General features: G+C 39.7%; 1 protein-coding gene across 2 annotated transcripts in view; it reads right to left on the bottom strand.

Annotated features, from left to right (window-relative positions):
• FGD6 (FYVE, RhoGEF and PH domain containing 6) overlaps positions 1–18,893 on the bottom strand; it is a 74,919-nt gene that overhangs the window by 48,971 nt on the left and 7,055 nt on the right. Inside the window, exon 2 of one of the 2 annotated variants that reach the window (XM_055807355.1) lies at positions 13,724–16,160. In XM_055807355.1, coding sequence (XP_055663330.1) covers positions 13,724–16,160 — 2,437 coding nt within the window. The remainder of the gene's footprint in view (positions 1–13,723; positions 16,161–18,893) is intronic. The other variant, XM_055807357.1, reaches the window with a different exon arrangement.

Raw genomic sequence — 18,893 nt, 5'->3', positions numbered from 1 at the left:
AGCTATTTTCCAGACTCAAACAAGCTACCAGTTCAGGAATAGGACACAATATTGTAGCCACAGACAGATGCACTCCTAGGGGTAATCTGGTTGTGTCCTCTTCCTCAGAGGAGATGGTGATAAAGTCACTATGTTGATCTGCCTTTATCAGTCATGTGCCACAGAACATGTGCCTCTCCTTGGACCTTACGCCATCACAAATACCACAGCTTTTTTCTTGAAACAGAAAGCAGTTCTGTGTTTACTGATTGCTCTTTCTGTACTTTGACCTCTGAAGTAATCTATAATGTAAGTGTATATACAGTTCTCTCAAAAGTTATCTCTGGATGAAGTGAAACCCTTGTAGCCTTTATAGTAAATCTTTAAACAGAATCTTTTCTGCCACATGTCAATTCCCCTTTTGCAAAATACCACAAGCATGCAGTAATGGTTATTTTTAAGCAGCTCTTCTGATCGGTATTTTGGGGATACTATGAACTATCTCTATCTTGTTCCCTCTTCATCACGGTTCTTTGTCCTGCCCACAGCACTACAAGAGAGACTTCTGCATTATCGGTCATGTGAAACACCATCACTGCCAACTCACCATGCTGCCCACTGAGTAAGAATACCTTGCCCTATCTTGTGAACAAGTTACCTAAATATAGATGTGGGGGTTTTTTATTTGACACATAAAATGAAGGGATCGTTAGTTCGCCTCAGAATGAGCAGTTTATGGGACATAGATTGTGCTGTATTTTCCTAATGCAGTAGTAAAATATTAATGAAAGGACACATGCCAGTCCTAGTAAGACATACAGCAAGATAAACTGTCAAACCTTAAGAACGGCTATCAAACTATTACAGCAGAAAAATAATCCTAGTCAGCATAAAACTCTCTAATTTCTTCAAAAGATGATCAAGACTAGTTCAGACTATTTGTATTATTGCAGAAGCTTCAAATACACTCAAGGCTTCACTTGTAGGCGCTGTTGATTCAGACACTGCATAGGACACTATAGCCTGAAGTCACAATTAACATTTCAGTCTCAGTTCCCAATTCATTTAGAAGGGACAGAATCTCTCTGAATCATCTCAGTCAAGCTTGAAATACTATATGCCATGGACTGCCCCAACATTAAGTATTTTATAGTATACTGGAATTACTTCCAAGTGTTAGCATCACCATAACTACTAAAAAGCAAGTTTCCACAGCTCCAACGTATTTTTTAAAATAGATTCAGCCATGCTGCTACTTGTGGCAAGGAAATGCTACACATTTCCTTATGATCTTCATTATTTTTAGATTTTTTTTCTGCTTACAGTAAGTAATCACAAATACGTAGGAACACTGAATAAACAGAACCTTGCACACAACACACTGCTCAATTATTTTCTCATCCGTTATTTTAAAATGAGTGTCCATTCCACTCTTTGTTTTGTAGGAGTGTCCCAGCATCTTTATCCTTCTTCTGCCTCTTCCTCCAGTATTTCATTGCAGTTTTTTGTGGGTGGCGGTGTTTGTTAATTTTTAAAGCAAGCCTTTGTCATACAGGCAGAATTACACACACTGAAGTTCCCACTCAACTACAAGATACACACCAAAACATCAGAGAGCCAATAAGCATACCCTACTATAATATTTCATCTCAAATTCTTTTTGTACTGTTACAGCATTTCACAATCCTTTCACAGCTGCTTGCAACCTCACTTTCCTCCAGAGAGACAACAATTACTATTGCTGTTCATCCATTTTCACTTTTTAGTATCATCAGTCCCTGCAATCAATTTCAATAATTAAGGAACATTCAGCTCTTTTTTTTTTATTATTTTTTTAAATTTTTTTTTTTTTTCCAAGACCTAAAAGCACACTGGCTCTCCACGGAGTCAGTAGCTGACATGCTTACTTATTTTTTTCATAAAGCCTCACACTTGTAATAGCTGTAGGTAAGGCAGCATGCCTCACTGACCGATTCCCTCAATGGATGAGAGTTGTGCACTTCTGGGAAACCCTGAGGATAAAAGACTTTAAAAAGGAGAAAAAAAATGTCCTATGGCATCTTTTCTGTTAGCTCCTATCTAAATTCAGAATCTCTTTTGAGGTAGAAAGGGCTGTAAATACAGAAATCAAGTTAAGAACCCCAAACAACTTAGGAAGCAATTATCTAATTTGGGTGCTCAAGACAACAGAAGACGCTCTTGGAAAGCCAAAGCAAAAATGAAATTATTGCTTGGTTAATTTCCTTGATTTTGTTTTGTGAACTTCCTTTTGCTTTAATTTAATACTTTTATTTAAGTTCAATGTCTTTGTTACTTATTTACTGCAAGTTTTTAGAAAAAAGGAAACCAGTTCTGGAAAGCAAGCACACTTGGCAAAGCACAAAGATAACCATGAATACAACACAACCAAGATCACTAGTGAGCTCCTATGACATATTAAGAAGATATATGACAGGATTAGTGATCAGCAAGGTTAATAAAGGCATCAATTAATGTACTTTTTGGATGAGTTACATTTTGCTGCAATACCTCTGCTCCACAACCATCCTGAAGAAGCAAACATCAGCATGTTTCCTTTTGCAAACCTGTCTGGAAAGCGTAAAGGTGAACTTCGTCTGGCAAGCATAAAGGTGAACTTCAAATCACTCCAGATGCACCTGGACCCTAACCCATCATATTCACCTCACTGTTAAAACCTCAGCTTCTCTGAACAATGGTGACTGTCTACCATTATAGCTAAAAAATCCCCTCCCTCATTGTCCTCTTCACATCCCCTTGCTTTCATTTCTCCTTCAGGCATACCAGACCATTAAGCAGCAAATGAGGATGAAATGCAGCCTAGACCAGGTGGCTTACTTATCTGAGTTATTCCTACAGCATCAGTCACCTCTGCTTTAATGACAGACGCACCAATGGAAAGAACTGAAGCCGAGATCCTGTCTCTCCTCTCTAGGTGTAGTGGACTGTGTGAAAAAGGGCTGGTGGATACTGCTGCGGCTGTCACAGTGCTGGCTTGGCTGCCAGCACTGGGGACTCGTTGCCTTATTGTATCCAAGCTGCTTGGGCTTCAACTTCTCTGCCAAAAATGGTGCTTTTTCACAGTGAAATATAGCAGGGTGTCCTCTCAAATAGTGTTTTACATGATAGCATTAAAGTTATGCCATTTGTTCTTCTGCAGTGACAGCCCAATGATTTTAGTAAGTCCTTCGTATTATTAGGACTAATAACAACACAAAAGGCAATAGACCAGGAATTTTTCTTGATCTGATGCTAAGGAACACAACAGACACTTAATGTTGATCTCCCTTTTATTTATATTTTTTAAGACCACCTGAAGAGATTGCATCTGTGAGATTCATTAGTTCCTTTTGCAAGCTATCCTTCCTTGGTGACATGGCCGAGGAATGAAATAGACGTCTACAACAGTTTTTAAAAAAACCAAAGCACCACAAAACAAGAGGCAAACAAATTAGACCAATGAATCCATGATATTTGCATCACTTATAACTGTTGTGCTATATTCTCTCCAGGCCCGTTAGGGAACTTTAAGGATACAATTACAAACATAAACACTTCTCAGGAACCACAGCTAGAAAACAGAAACAACCAGCATCCAGCTGAGCAACTCGAAAATATTTTGTGCACGTCAGGTTACTTTTTCCAGTTGCAATTTAAAGACTTCAAGAATTGAAACAGCATTATTTTAAACAATGTCATACATACTGTATGCATGCCCAAGCGTCTATATTTTTTTATAGGAAGTCAGGATCATTGGTGACAGTGATATGCTGTCAAAAGAGAAGCTTAAGACAATCTATTTGAAATGGATTTTGGTTCAGAGCCTCTTGTACTTCGAAAGCTGCCTGCTACCCCCTGGGCAACGGGCTGGCTGTAGAGAGGCCAGGTAGGAATGCTGGGAGTTTGTTCCTGCCAAAAGAAATGCCAAGAACTACCCTCTTTGTTCTGGTCTTTACCCCTGGCACTCCCTGCTCACACCTGGGTTTTCTGGGCAAGACGAATATCACAAACACTGCTGAGAGCTGCCACCATATTTAGCCTGTTAGATCATGCCACTGGCAGCTTCTTCTGTACTTGGCTGAGCATGTTGCAAACTGCAATACCTGATTTGCTGGAATGAAGTTATCCTAGCATTTGTAGCCAGCAGCATTTAGTTTAGCATTTGTTATCCTCAGGCCAAGACAGCACTTCTTTCTTTCCTCAACAAGAAGAAATTAAATCTGACTCACATTCCAAGCAAAAAGTAAGGCATTTGTCATATGTGTTTCACACTTAATAAATTTTGTACTTTTTTTTTTTAAGCAATCCGTTGTGTCAGTCACCCTACTTCAGGCACACTATTGATCAGTAGTCTTGCGCATACTTCTTTGCACGATTTTAAAAAGCACAGCTTAAAGAAGGTGCAAACAGCTCTCAGATTATCTCCATATTTAGCTGCGATTTGAACACACAAGCTCCCGCGGGTGGAAGTGCCCAGGGGACCGCTCTCGCCACAAGCAGCCTCCCATGCACAAGGGAGGCATCTTCAGTGAGACCGTTTGTTGACAATTCCTCAGTTCCTTGGAAAGCTCGACATAAACACACATGCATGCTTCAGATGTTTCCACACTGACCATAGAAAAGCCACAATAAAAAAAAAAAAAAAAAACCAAACAAAAAAGACCCCAAAAACCTGAGAGATCTCAGTTTTACAAGCCTTCAAGAACACAGGTGCCCGCAGCAGGCCAGTGCAGCTCCCAAGGCAGCACGGCACAGCTGGTATCATGACAAGTAGGAGACACAGTCACACTGCCCTGCTTCTGCTGGGACAGCCCCAGCAAAAGTGCCAAAAGGAGATCATGCCAGTGTAGCAGAACATAATCGAAGAGGACACAAGGGGACAGTTTCAACCATTGATACTGGAAAGTGAAACACTGTGCTGAACCCCTGAGATTTAAATCCTTGCCTGGAGACTTGTACAGGAGAAGTAGTTGCTGCATCAGTTCTTTCCACCACCACCCAAAGCTGTGAGGGATTACTTGCCTTCTCAGGTAGGTAAACAGGGAAGTCTTCGCAGAATTTACAGCTTTTTGCCTTCCCTTATCACCAGTTCTCATTTCATAGGGAGAGCTGCAATGCTCATGGCCAAGACCTTTGGAAAAAAGCTCCAGGCATGGAAGTGATAAAGAATATAAATCAGGACCACCAAAATACAGCACTCATTTACAATCAGGACATACTATTCTAACTTCTCTCAGTCCACAAAACAGACACATAGTGGGAAAAGGTTTATTGGGAAAAAGACAGCAGGATCAGAAGAAAAATAATACTTTACTTTCCAGTCACAGAACAAAAAGAAAAACCACAACACAACTCCAGCACACATTAAATTGACTTCTAGAAAACTATAATAAAAATGTGACAAAATTTCAAACCAAACACATCAAATAGGAAAGGGAAAACCTATACCAAGTGAGAACAAAACCTCCTATTAATACTCATTTCAAACAAAATTGATCTCACCTTGCCAGAGCTACCATGGAGTTCCATTGTATAACTACTACTCCTCCACTAAAATCAGAATTAAGGCAAGGCCCTAAATATCTCCTATATTGATTCATCATTGTTTTTATGATTTTTGGGTGACTTTATCCCTGAAATCAGGGCTGTGCACAACCTATTGCACTCCAATTTTATGTGTTGGATAGCTAGAAGATGACAAGAAAGTGCTAAGCAGCAGAGTACTCTAAAGGTTGTGACTTAGATCTAAAATAAATGTGGAGTGACTTAACTCTTAACTGCTTAACTTAACACGACTGCCGACATGTGTGGGAGCTGATGCGACTCCAGGCTGCTGGAAAACAGAGGTTGAAACAGTTTGGTTGAGACCAGCACAGACTACCTGTAAAAAATAACTGAGCTGTTAGCAAGATTGGACTTGTGCACTCTCTTCCTCTAATCTTTTGCACAGATTAGAGGAAGAATGGGATTTAGACACTTTTTCTAAACTATTCCGCTCATCTCAAAATCAATACCGAACATCCAGCCCCCAGGAACACCACTGGGGGAGGAAAAACAGAACATAAAAAAATCCACCAAACTCTGCACAGTTGAAATCACTGAGCCATAAGGCTCAGGTTGTAGCTATCAAAATAGCAGTTTTGATAAAAACTCCTTTTATTTATTTACAGGCAAAAATCTTAAGAGATTTTTTTTTAGTCCACTTTGCTTGAGTGAAGCACGAAGATATTTCAAAGAAAAATTAAAACTTGCATAAACTCAGTATTTTTAAAAGAAATGTCTCTGATTCTAGCATCTAAAATAAAGCCTGCATTCCTTAGCATAAATTTTGTCTGAAAAAACACAGCTGCACGGTTTTGTATGTCTATTCGTTAAAACATCTTTAAATTGATCAAATACAGATGTTGGATAAATGAGGCATATTAATATAACTGTTGATATTTAAATAGAAACTGAAGTTAATATTTTGATTGCTTTCTTCCAACATTCATTTTATGCCCCCCAAAATCTTACTATTTTACATATACAATTATATTAGACCTTGCCACAGTTAAAATATCACCATACAAACCAGAGTACCACCGAGCTTCACAAAAATGTTTCCTGAGCTAACACTGAAGAAAACCCACAGGAAAAGGCTGTTGCTGAGCATATAAATGGGTCTTTCATCAGTTCTCATGTCACATTTGACTCTCCATTCTACATCTGCGATACTCTCTGGAGCTATGTGTTAACCTGCAATTTATACCACTGCTGGCAACTGGAGACAGAGTGTGCATGTCAGAGGCAAGGCAGAAATGCCATATATTTGTAGAGTGACAAATATACAACGTTACCTTAGCTTCTCCCATTTTAAGGAAAAGGAAATACATATGAAGAGTGCCAAAATTAGGAAAAAAACAAACACAGAATAAAAGAGGAAAGCAAAAGTTTTTCAGATTAATTTATGAAAGTATGTGACACCTGAGTTCCTGTTATCCATAAACAGGTGGGTTAGGAAGCAGGGTAAAGGACACAGGGGGTTTTTTGTGCTGCTTTGCTTACTTCAGGCTCCCCCACATCATGCTAAGTCACCCTTCAGCTGAAGGGAAGGGCTGACACGCTGAGCTGAGGCGACGTCACCAGGAGGAAAGACGAGGACATCCTTGTATTGTACCAGGGAGATCGATGGGAACAGCACAATTAAGACATTTTTGCCATCTGTGGTGAGCACTTCTTCAATGGGAAACAAAGGACAGCACAGTTTACCCTTAAAATGGCTCTTAATGCAGATGGACTGCGCGGGCTACAAGGTTAGTGTGATGTAATTTTCTGGACTGCACAAGACTGACAAAAAAAGCACCAAATCTTTTGGAGAGTGGCAAAGGGATCTGCCCAGCAGCCAGGGAGCACTCCCCAGCAGTGCTGCCTCATCACCATCGCTGCTGCCACGGTCAGCTTTCCCCGTCTCATACTTACAAACACACCCCACCCAGCCTTGACTACACTTCATGAAAAGATATCAAGAACTTGAACTACATCTGTTTTTATGTAACACTTGTAATGCCATCCAGTAAGTTAGAAGTCTTTCATTATGGCACCTCCAACCCTGCCAAAAGTTTCCCTATGTGCCGTGTCCACATCAACCTGCTTCACCCACGTCTTTCATTTACTGAAACCAACAGGGAGCTCTTGAAAACAGGAATGAAAGGAATACCAAAGACAGAAATTCTCTTTCATTACAATCTTGGAGATCCTCCAACTGTTTTCATTTTGTAAGACCTTTCAAACCTTTTCAAGACTGGATTATATACTAAAATAATGGACTTGGTATTAGAAAAATACAGTTCTCCAACTCCTTTCCCTCGTTGGAGAGGGGAGCATCAGACTTCAGAATCTTCCCCAATGTCAAAACAGATGAAATCATCTCATCTCAAACATTTGGATGAGAATGGGTGAAGATTCTTTCAAAGCAAGAAATTCCTATTTAGTCTGATTTAGGAAAAAAAAAAAAAAAAGGTGAGGGGATGGATTGGCATACCCCTAGATTGCTTTAGAAGATTTAAGTATTGTCCCAAAGGGCATATCTCCTTCTTATAATACATGCATCTTATTTCATGTAGTATAGCAGACTAAACTGTAAAGCTGTATAACCAAAAGACATCCCAAAACTAAAGAAAACTTCTCTTACTGGAGAAGCAGAACATGGAGACACTGACTTGCTTGAAGTTTCTTGCAAGGAAAGGGAAGAAACCCCAAAACACTGCACATGCTTTCCTAAGGGAAAAAAAAAAAAATCACTGTCTCTCATGTAGTTTCACAGGCTATCCTAGTAGTGTATAAAATAATTAACTTGACACTACAAAATAGAGTAATTCCAGACCCAAGGTCAGTGATTTTACTAACCCTCAGGAAAGAGAAGGAACTCCAGAGAGCAGCATACAGCCCCAGGATCAGAGTCCCACCACTGCATGCACCCAGTTCCTTCCCAAAGTCCCTGTGTCAGAACATCAGTATCCCCAAGCAACAGCACTACCACTTCTCACCAATATTTCAGTTTCTCATTGATTTGGACTCTGGTTAGACACACCTAATTTCATTACAGAATTTGTTTCTTCACTATCTGTAGAAGCAAAACGGCACATTCCTTATGCGTGGTAGCCAAGAATTTCTTTGTCCATTCCCTGCTCCGGAGCACCAGAGCTGAGACTGCCAGATAGGCTTTGTATTCAGCCTTGGAGGGGATGGGAAGCAGAGATCTGAGCCTTCTGACTCACTCTTTACTGACAAGCCCTTGGAACTGGCAGAAGCCTGCCAGCTGCATGACATGTACGTGAGAAAGCAGGGGGGTGGGGGGGGGGGTGTGGGTGGGGGGGTGTGTGGAGAAAGAGGCAAGCTCAAGGAAGCAGAATACAAAAAGAAAGCCAGTGATAACATGACCGAAGATAAGGAAGCCTGATAGGAAACCTAAACAGTGTATTATCAAAGCTATTCCACTAAAACCTGAGGTACAATTGTGGAGAAAGAATTTAATGAACAACTAAGGGTGGCAGAAGCCAACTAGAATACAGGGGGAGACTGAACACATGGCAAGACTGCAGAGCTGATGGAGGAAAAGGAACCTGCCTTCCTCAGAGCAGAAAGTAATCCACTATCACCTTTTAGTAGTGTATGAAATCCAAAAAATCTACATACCTGGCATCTACTTTTCAGGAAGTTATATCCTTCAATAAAAAGAAAATGTGGTTTTTAATGTATAAATATAACACCTTCAATATCTAAATTTTATTTTGCGCATTCAAATCTCAGTATAAGTGTTTCAAAACTGTTTTTAAATGCCATTTAGACCCTACAGTATTTTATTAATTTAGTGGTTCTGAATGGGATTTTACAACTGAAAAAAAAGCCCTTCCCTAATGCAGCCAATCTCTAAACACCACCACATTTATCTGGTACAATATTGCTCATCAGAAGCATGTCTCAACCCTAACAAAGTTCAGTACATCAAAGAGGAATATCTATCAAAGTGCTTAACCACACAGATTTCAATACTAAATTCAAGATTCCAGGAAAGCTTTCATGGACACTTAATTGACCTGTGGGGACTCAGTCACCAAAGCAGAATTTAGTCCAAAAAACCTAAGCTTACAAAAATACCAATGGATTATTCTAAATCCACAGGGGTGGGAAAAATAGGAAGCAGTATTTAATTAAACCAACATGAAGATATCAAAAAGGGTTGTTGTCACATGGTACTCCCCCAGCCCTTTGCAAAGATAAATCCTAGCCACAATCACAATGACACAGCTATAAATCTTGTCAAAATCAATTTGCAGTCATGCACATTTGCAACATTTTGAAGGAACGCCGTCCAAAGTAGTCAGTAAATACAATATGCTATTCCCTGAAGGGTGAAGGAGCAGACTCGCTCAACCTGAAGTACAATTCTCTTGCCTAGAACAATGTAACAAAGACCAAAAGGAAGCCCACAAGATCCAGAAAAGTGTAAGTTTCTGTCTTCTGCAGCATGACACACATTCCAGTGCATGTTCCTTTGCATCTTTAGATTACTGGACAAATATATACTCAATTTTATTTTTAGTTTTAAGGAAAATTTTGCTGTTCTCCTCAGTAAAGGTTTGTCACTGAAAAGAGGAGAGCCAATGCATAAATATTTCTTTCATTAGGAGGTTTTAAGAAAGAAAAAACCCCAACAAAACAAAAAGGTGTCCCTTCAAAACAGAACCATTACAACTACCAGTCTCTGACAACATTACAATGCATTGTGGCCATACCAAGCAGCACTCACTTTTCAGGCCTGAACCATTCATTTCTCAAAAAAAACCCAAAACGACCCAAACCAAAAGAGCTGCTTCCCCTGTTATCTGCAACTAGATAATTACATTTAAAACATCTTTCACATTTAACAGTAAATTTTTCATCCCACAGCATCTATTCTTCACTCATTTTGTTTACAGGGTCCTTAGAATAACACATTAATCTTAATTATCCATTTGAAATTGGTAGTCAGACAGGTAGGCTAGGATAAAATAAACCATCCTTAAAAAGCTGTTTCAAGAGACTGTTTTTCCATAGTGGAAACAAAACATGGATTATCTGCTCCCAAGGTATTGTCATTACTTTGTTGAGAATATTCCCCTGAACTACTGAACACAAGAAAAACCCTTCAGTCTTCCCTCGGCAGCACCTGTCCCAGCTCTGTTGCTCACCCCGTATCAGGACCCTAGTTTTCTTCCTTTCAGATCCAAGCCCACCTTCAGCTGATGTCAACCTCCCTTCTAGTAACTCAAAAAATCAAGTGGTAAGTGACAGCTGATATCCACCATTGATTACGCAAGCCCACCATTTGCATTTATATGTGAGAAGGCCCAAGCAAACAAAATTATATGTGTTATTAAATTCAGATACAAGTTAGAATAAGAGTGTCAGATGCTATGTCCATGCTCCATTAAAGCATAATGGTTTCATCAAATGGGATTGGGATGAAATTTCTCAGCAACCATCGAAGTACTACGTACATTATGAAAATTTTATTTCTTCCTCCAGAAAGAGATGTAACATCAGGTAAAAACACCACTAAACACTTCTGGTAATGGCAAGCCTGGCATTCAGACTTAATATACTGCGTATGTGTTATTATGACTAGAAGTGTAGGCAATCAGTCTACGAATTTCTCAGAAGAACAATCTCATTTGTACATCGGCTTTAATCATAAGATAATTTGCTTTAAGATCCCCATTAGCAGTGCATTACAGGAGTTTTATGTGCCATGATCTAGGAAAAAAAAAAGAGCTAAGTGCGTGTTCTGACAGGCTGGGGAAAATGCAAGCCGTAATTATTTCAGTAACATCAGCCTGTTTCTTTAACTGGTTTTATAATACCACCTGGCCCAGGAAATGATAAAAGGCTCTTAAAGAACTATGCAGAAAAGGTAAGATGACATTGATAAAGAAGCTTCAAAAGATTTGAGATAACAATGGATGGGAAAACTGGAGAAGCTGCCTGTCTGGTTCCATCTGGGCAAGGACCCTTACACCTCCCAAGCCAGAGCAAAAGTGAATACCTGTACCTGCTCTTCCAGCAGCAGCTGAACCGGGTTAGGAGACCACTGCCCCATTATTTTCCCTTTTTTTCCTAGGGATTTCTTTGCTCCTAGGATCTACTGAAGTAACTGCATGCATTAACTGCTAAGGTAGTTTCTAACAATATAATTTAGTTTAAAATAAACATTTACATAAAGTGCTCTGGTTATGGGGTTTTGTGTGCTTTTTAAAGAAAACCACAAACCCAGTTATGTCAAGAACATCCAGCTTAGGGAGCAACTACAGATGCAGACGTGCCAGGGTGCAAGAAATCACTGAAACCCTTAAATCATCATTAGTACTGGGCAAGGTTTGTGTGGTGAGGGAATAGATCTCACACACTCAGCCAGGTAAGAAAACTACAGAATTTTACTCAAGGCGCAACTGCAGTCTCATGGCTACCATGGTTCATACAGCAAAACTGTCCTCTTCTTTTCCTAAAGAAAATACAAGCGTTCACCTGGATTCAGAACCACAACACAAACCAAAACAGATAGCATAAACACATAAAACATATCCTTATTTAAGTTTGGTCTCACCCTTCTTGGGTAAATCAAATCAAAAGTATACCAAGAGAATGCAGTGAAAACCCCTAAAAGACAGCTGAAGATTAGACTTAAACAAAAAGCAATCACTCAGTCAAGAACGTCAAGTATACCAAAGACAAAACCAAGAAACACTCCACTGTAAACAAGAAAAATACGCAACAGCCACATGAATAAATCTACAAATATCGAGCCCATAACCAGGAACCTTGCTTCCCGTGGTAAGGCTTCATGCTTTCCATCAAACAGTCCAATGTTGAGAATATCAACTCTATAAACAGTTATTAAGACAGGATACCACTTAAAATCATAGAATCATAGACTCATTTAGGTTGGAAAAGACCTTTAAGATCATCAAGTCCAACCATTAAATTTATCTGTCTCATCCTATATAAAAGGATATGCTCCCCTAAAGAACAGCCAGCTCTCAGATTCTTTGGAGCATGTGTTTGCTACACACGCATCCAAAATGAAATGAAGCTTAGTATCTCTCAGTGAAACATGAAGTTAAACGTGACTATCTATAAGCTAGCTCATTTATTCTTGTCATTATGCATATGTTCTCAACAGTGTAAGGAAGTTTGCTGGGGACTATGAAATACAGAGTCTGCATATTTAATTCAAATCCTTATTGCTGGTTTGAGATAAATCTTTAGGATCTGCAAGACCAACTGAGTCGCTGAAGTTAAGAGGTTAAATGATACTGTATTGGGTCAAAACAACGCTTCATCTGTTACCAAACTCCAACAGACACAGTAAATGATGCTATTTAGGGAGAACACAAAAGCCTGGCCACTCTCTGTGGCGCATCCCTCTTCCCAGCATCCACAGTCACAGCATTACAGATATTAAAGAGATATGTTCCTGCCTATTCCATTTAGCATCTGTTTTGGATATATCTATAAATCAGTCCAATCCCTTTTTTTAATCTGCCAATCTTATCTGTCTTCATCACCTTCTGAGACAACGAAACACGACAACAACCTGCAGAGTCACCAAACCCATGCTTCAGCAATATTCTGTAAGTCACACAGAAGTCATGCATCACTACTACCTTTGCTGGGAGCACAGGGAGATACAGAAGACTCACTACATTCAGGGAGAGGCAGCATCTGTTGTTATACCCAAAAAGCTGTCAAGACCTGATGAAGAATTTGCATACCCAAAAGCCTGTCTGCTTTTCCCAGCTCTATCAGCTGATCTCAAAATATATTCATTCCCCCTACAAACGTAGCAACTATGCACTCTATGGACGCTTGTTCAAGTTCACCCTGAACCTGTGGTAAGGTTTATTCCTCCCCATTTAAGTATTCTTGGATACAAATACATGACTGTATCCGATTTGCTTTAATTAAATCTGGAAAAGCACATACGTTAGTTTCCCAAAGTTTGATCATACATGAGGAATAACTAGCTTACTTTTGACTCTTCACCAAGTGCGAGCACTTCTCAAAACAGCAAAAGCACATGGAAAGATATACAGCAGTGGCTGTCCTGGTGACATTTAATGGAAGGGGTACAACCTCAAGTCATCCTCTAAACATGTTTACAACCAACAGAGTTACAATGGAGAAGTAAAAACTTCTGGTTTTATTTTACCTGCCAAGTCTCAAATACCTGCTTGTAGCTTCACAAAGCTCCTCAACCTCATAGAAGCCAGGGCTCTGGCCTTCCATGCTGCTGGAGTTCTGCCAGTCAAAACAGAGACGTCTCCCAGCACCCATAGCAAAAGGCAAGTTCTCATACTCGGGTATTTCCTCATAGTGACGCACGTTTTCATACTCGGGAGCACAAGTGCTGGTTACAGAATTCAAATGCATTTGTGACAAATTCTCTCCCAAAAGTACATGCCCATCTAAAGACTCCAGTCTTTGGTTATTCCGCATCTCAGGTTGACTTCTGTTTCTTTGCCTCTTCTTCTGTAATGCTGGACTACTTATTTCTATGGAACGTACCTTGGCAGATTTAGCTTTCCTTTCATTGCCTACAGATGCTATATTCCGGTTGTTACCACTTCCACACCCATCCCCGGTGGAAAGGTTGGCAATAGCACTATCCATTGACTGGCTGCCTTTAGACAGAAATTTTTGGAAGTCGCTTTTCATTAAGCAAACTGACAGCTTCATGTTGAGAAATTTTTTCAAGCTATTTTTCTTCTGATGGTCTTTGCAAGGCTTGTCTGTCCTTTCCATGTCCACAGAAGAGAGAGATTTGGCCCTAGGCTTCGTCACGACGGTCAAGTGGGTGAAGCTGGTAGCAATGTTAGCAGTTTTTAACGATTCAGGATTTCCTGAAAACGGAAGAATAGGATGAGGTAACTTCCAGACAGGTTTCTCAGAAGACCGTTTAGGTATGTCACAGGATGACAGTGCATGTGGCTCCTTGGCTGGCAGATGCGTGAAGTGAGATCCTTCCAGAACACTGTTCGATTTGTCCTCACTGGAGCTGTAAGAACTTTTCTCCACCAGCTCTGCTGATGCAGCTTTTTTCAGCAGGCCAGCAGCTGGAAGGCTGTGCCTCTGTGGTTTCTTAGGAACTGTTTTTGGAGAACTTTCATCCTTTATTTTAACTTCTTTATCTTCCAATTTTTGTGGGGAAACATGAAGGCTATTGGAAGCTGAGTGGTGACTGCTAGTTAATTTGAGTTGCTTTGGCAAACTCATGGACAAAGCATCACACCTGACAAAGTTAGTTCTTTTGTCCACAGCATCTAGCATACTGGTATCATCTATCATCTCATCCATGGAGTTAACTAAGTTATGGTCTGCACCTAAAGAACATTCAACACTTTCCACCAAATCAGAAGTTTTGTGTGACAACTGAGGCAAAAGATTTTGTGAAGCTGACTCTTCCATAGCTGGTTCCTTCACCTGATGCTTTTTGTCTGCGTTGCTTTGAGTTACCTCACATTTTTCAGGATGAAGCACTTCTGTATTATTGTTATAGCAAACACTTTGACCAAGGATATTAATTTTTGCTGGCTTTTTAAAGCTTTGGTCCACAAGCCCAAAGGAATCTTTCTCTGCATTAGATGGTTCTTTTGTTCCTTCTCCTGTGGTGTCTATGCCATCCTGACGGACTAGACATGCAGCACGTGGCTTTCTTGGCTTAGGGATAGGAAGCACTTTTGAGCTCAGGACTGAAGATATTTCAAAGGAGGCTTTATCAGCATCTGCTTTCATACCTATTTCACCTGACAATGTACTATCACTATTTAAATTTTCATTTTCCAGGTTTTCCTGGTCCAATGGGCAAGAGCAACTATGGTTATTTTCAGTCAAACCAGGACAAATTTCAGACATCTGAAACTCATCAGCAGTGAGCTTACCATCAGTATTTTGTTGCTTTCCTTTAGCTACCTCAGAAGACAATGAAGACTGTATAAGTTCCATAAACTCTCTTTTAACGTCATTCTTGGAACTGCTGCCATCCCCTTTGTCAAGTCTGTCTGCATGCCTGTGCCTCACAGGACTGTTATTAGGAAACACACTATGAGTTAGAACGTCCTTAAGTTTCTCTTCCAAAATGCTGGCTTTCAAAACCACCTGATTTCTATTTACTAGTTTTTCATTGTGACTATTGCCCAGACCTGGTGTGGTTTTTTCACCAACTTTGATGTTTTCTAAGTTTTCAAATTGCTCAAAAATAATCTGAGTTTTACAGGCGTTCTCCCCATTTCCAAGCTTCTGAAGGCATTCAAATTTGCAAGATGACATTGGTAGAATATATGCTGTGTTACCAGTACTCCCTTCCGAGGCTTCATTTTTATAGTTCAAGTGGTCTAGCGTTTGAGAAGAATCTCCCCTGTGCTCCTCAAAGCTTTTTGTGCTTTTTTGTATAGACGATGGAGGTTTAACTTCTGGAATGGATGAGCTCTTTAGAACCTTTGGTTTTGGTGCAATTGCTGGCTTGGTTTTCCTTGCTGCTTGTATAACACCAGAAAGTACAACATCGGGCTTCGGTGCAACAGGTGGAGGCGTTGCCTTGTGTCCTACCACAAATTTTGGTTTGGGGGCCACTGGTGGCTTCTTAATTTCTAGAAAGGATGGAAAACAAAGACTTTAGTCACCGTGAGCCCACAGAACAACTTCACTTGCACCACAGTATTATTAGAAGTTCTGCAAAACATTTAAAGCATGTGATCTACAAGATGTCAGTCTGTGTATGTATACATTTTCCTCTTAAAAGCATGCCTCCCTTCCCTACCACTGCTTTTTTACTAGTTGCCTTTCTTTGTTTTAACAGACGCAATCAAGGAATTGTAGGAAAAGTCTTCAAGGGTAACTTATTTGTTAAAAAGCAGTTTAATTTTATGAAAGTGTATCTCCTTGCTCAGATGCTAAGTATGACGCTAATAAAAACAGGGCAGATTAACCTGGTTTTGCAGTTTGAACTACTAGAATACTGTTTAAAAACTGTGTAAATACGTTAAGTGCCTCATGTATAATAAGCCATGAAGATAACAGAACAGCTAGGGTAACTACCAGGACAGTTCAGTCCCTTCCCCTGCCACCTTTGGAAAATGTGTAACCTAAATTACCCCTTTCCCTTCTTCTTCTTTTCAAACAATACTGAAATGCATTATTGTATCAGCTGTAGAACTGGCACGTCATTACCATCAGCTCAGTGAAATGAGCCCATGGTGTGAACACATGTAACACAGTAATGGGTAGCAAGTCAGTACCCTCCTTCCGTGCATCTTATAAAAATTACTCTTCCGAACATGTTACTGTCTGACCTAGAAATAGTAACGACTGCTATGACTTATGACCTACTTGACAGCAGAAGATGACAAACCTGGGGGAGAGTGGACAGCAGGAAAAGGAGTACATGAGGAACTTGGAGATTATAGAGTTTTGATTGTGGCGTTGGTTTGGGGTTTTTTTGTTTGGTTGTTTGGTTTGTGGGGTTTTTTTATTTAATGGATGCCTGAAACACTTTAATATTGCAGGAGATCTTTTATGACCAATTTATTTCCATATGCTGTAATAATTTCAGATTTCTAAAGTGCTCTGAAGTGATTTTTGACATACCAGAACTCATTCATAAAGTAAACAATCTTCTCATTCTGTTTTTTTATGTACTACCTCTATTTACCTTTGTTTTGAATAATATGTTGGTATACTTTCAGGAAGTCACACACATGTTAAAACTCTCAAGAAAACATGCTAATTAATGTTTCACATGCAAAGAGATTGGGTAAGCCATGGATTTATTATTCCCTTTGAACTGTGGTTTTGGTGTTTGGTTGTTTTTTATCACCAATATTATTATAGATGTGCAACTATATCTTAATCTCTAGCCTAGAAATACAAGAACAAAGTTTCAGGCTTGTTTTTTTGTTTGTTTTGGATTTTTTTTGTTTGAAAGAAAAATAGATGTTTAAAAAAAAAAAAAAAAAAAAAGCAGATGCCTTCAGTTGTAAGCATTTCCCAAACACAAAGCCACTGCCCTGGCAATGACAGCCAGAAACAATGTGTCTACTATAGAAACAGGAAAACCATGTTTTTCTAGGACATGAATCATTAAATGGTATCCAGACTGACTCCACTTAAACTCAGAATAGCTGTCCTTGCTGCAGTTACATCAGCAAAGAGGTAAACCCTATAGCAGAGACAATTTTTGAGACATTTTGCAACCAGGAAAGCAGAATTTCTTTCCAAATGTACAGCTCCCTATAGCCACTAACAACAGCCAACAGTGACCCAACTACCAGCTACTGCAAAAGCCATATCGCCTTCTGTTTCCTGTCCAAAAGCCAGTTTCCCCACAGAGTGAAGAGTCAACACTTTGCTAGGAAAAAAATAATTAAAAAATTAACCCTTTGGATAGGCACCTACTAATCCTGAAGAGCAGAAGAGTTGTATGCTCACTTTCAGACAAGGCAACTGCCTGTTCAGATGGAGAATGAAGCAACAGCAACAAAGAAGCCTGTTTTCTGTGGTAAAGGATGAGGAAGGGATACCCAGTTTGTCACAGAACATAACACAGTAGTAGACCTGGGCCACGTTCAGTAATATTTATCAAGGTATTAAAGCTTCCTGAAAACAGGAGAGAGACAGTCTGCTTAGAAATCCTTCCTGATGTGCAAATGAGAGAAACAGATGGCAGAAGATACAGGAGATTAAACACTGGCTAGATAAAGTGATATCCTGTGGCTTATTTGTCCCACTCCGCAAACTGAGGTCCTTAAACCTTGGAAGTTTCTCTCTGTAATGGGACTGCCTGACATTTTGGATACCGATCAAACTAGACTACCCTGCAGGGCTTTCAACTAGCATTTATCAGGGAGGACATTCCGAAGTTGTATGATACCATTACCTGAACATAAGATTCAAAACTAAAACATGAAAATGTAAAGGGATGCAAAGAAAACAAACCAGTTGTTTATACACCAATAGCGGAAACCTGGATAACGAAGAGAGCAAGAAAAATCCCCTTCTGATAATAAGTGTGATTCAGAAAGCCTACTAGAATGTTTCAAATGACTGCAACGTTAAAAAGCAGTGGGTCAGACAGAAGAGTCTGGCAAGTTGCATGTTACAATAAAGACACCACTATCTGCTTTAAAGTGATTGCTCATTCCATCTAGACTACATATGGGTCAATGTATTAACAGGCACATTATAGTCTCAGTATCAATACAGATTTGCAGTCAACCACTCAATCAGAAAGGAATGTGATGAAGAGCCCTTTCAAACACAAATATGACGTGAGAGGAAAGACTCCAGGAAGGGAATGCATACCAGCAGTTTTCCTCAATAAAATA

This window comes from Falco peregrinus, chromosome 6 (genome assembly GCF_023634155.1).
Source record: "Falco peregrinus isolate bFalPer1 chromosome 6, bFalPer1.pri, whole genome shotgun sequence".
In the NCBI taxonomy this organism is placed as follows: Eukaryota; Metazoa; Chordata; class Aves; order Falconiformes; family Falconidae; genus Falco; species Falco peregrinus.
This window is presented reverse-complemented; position numbering and strand designations above follow the sequence as displayed.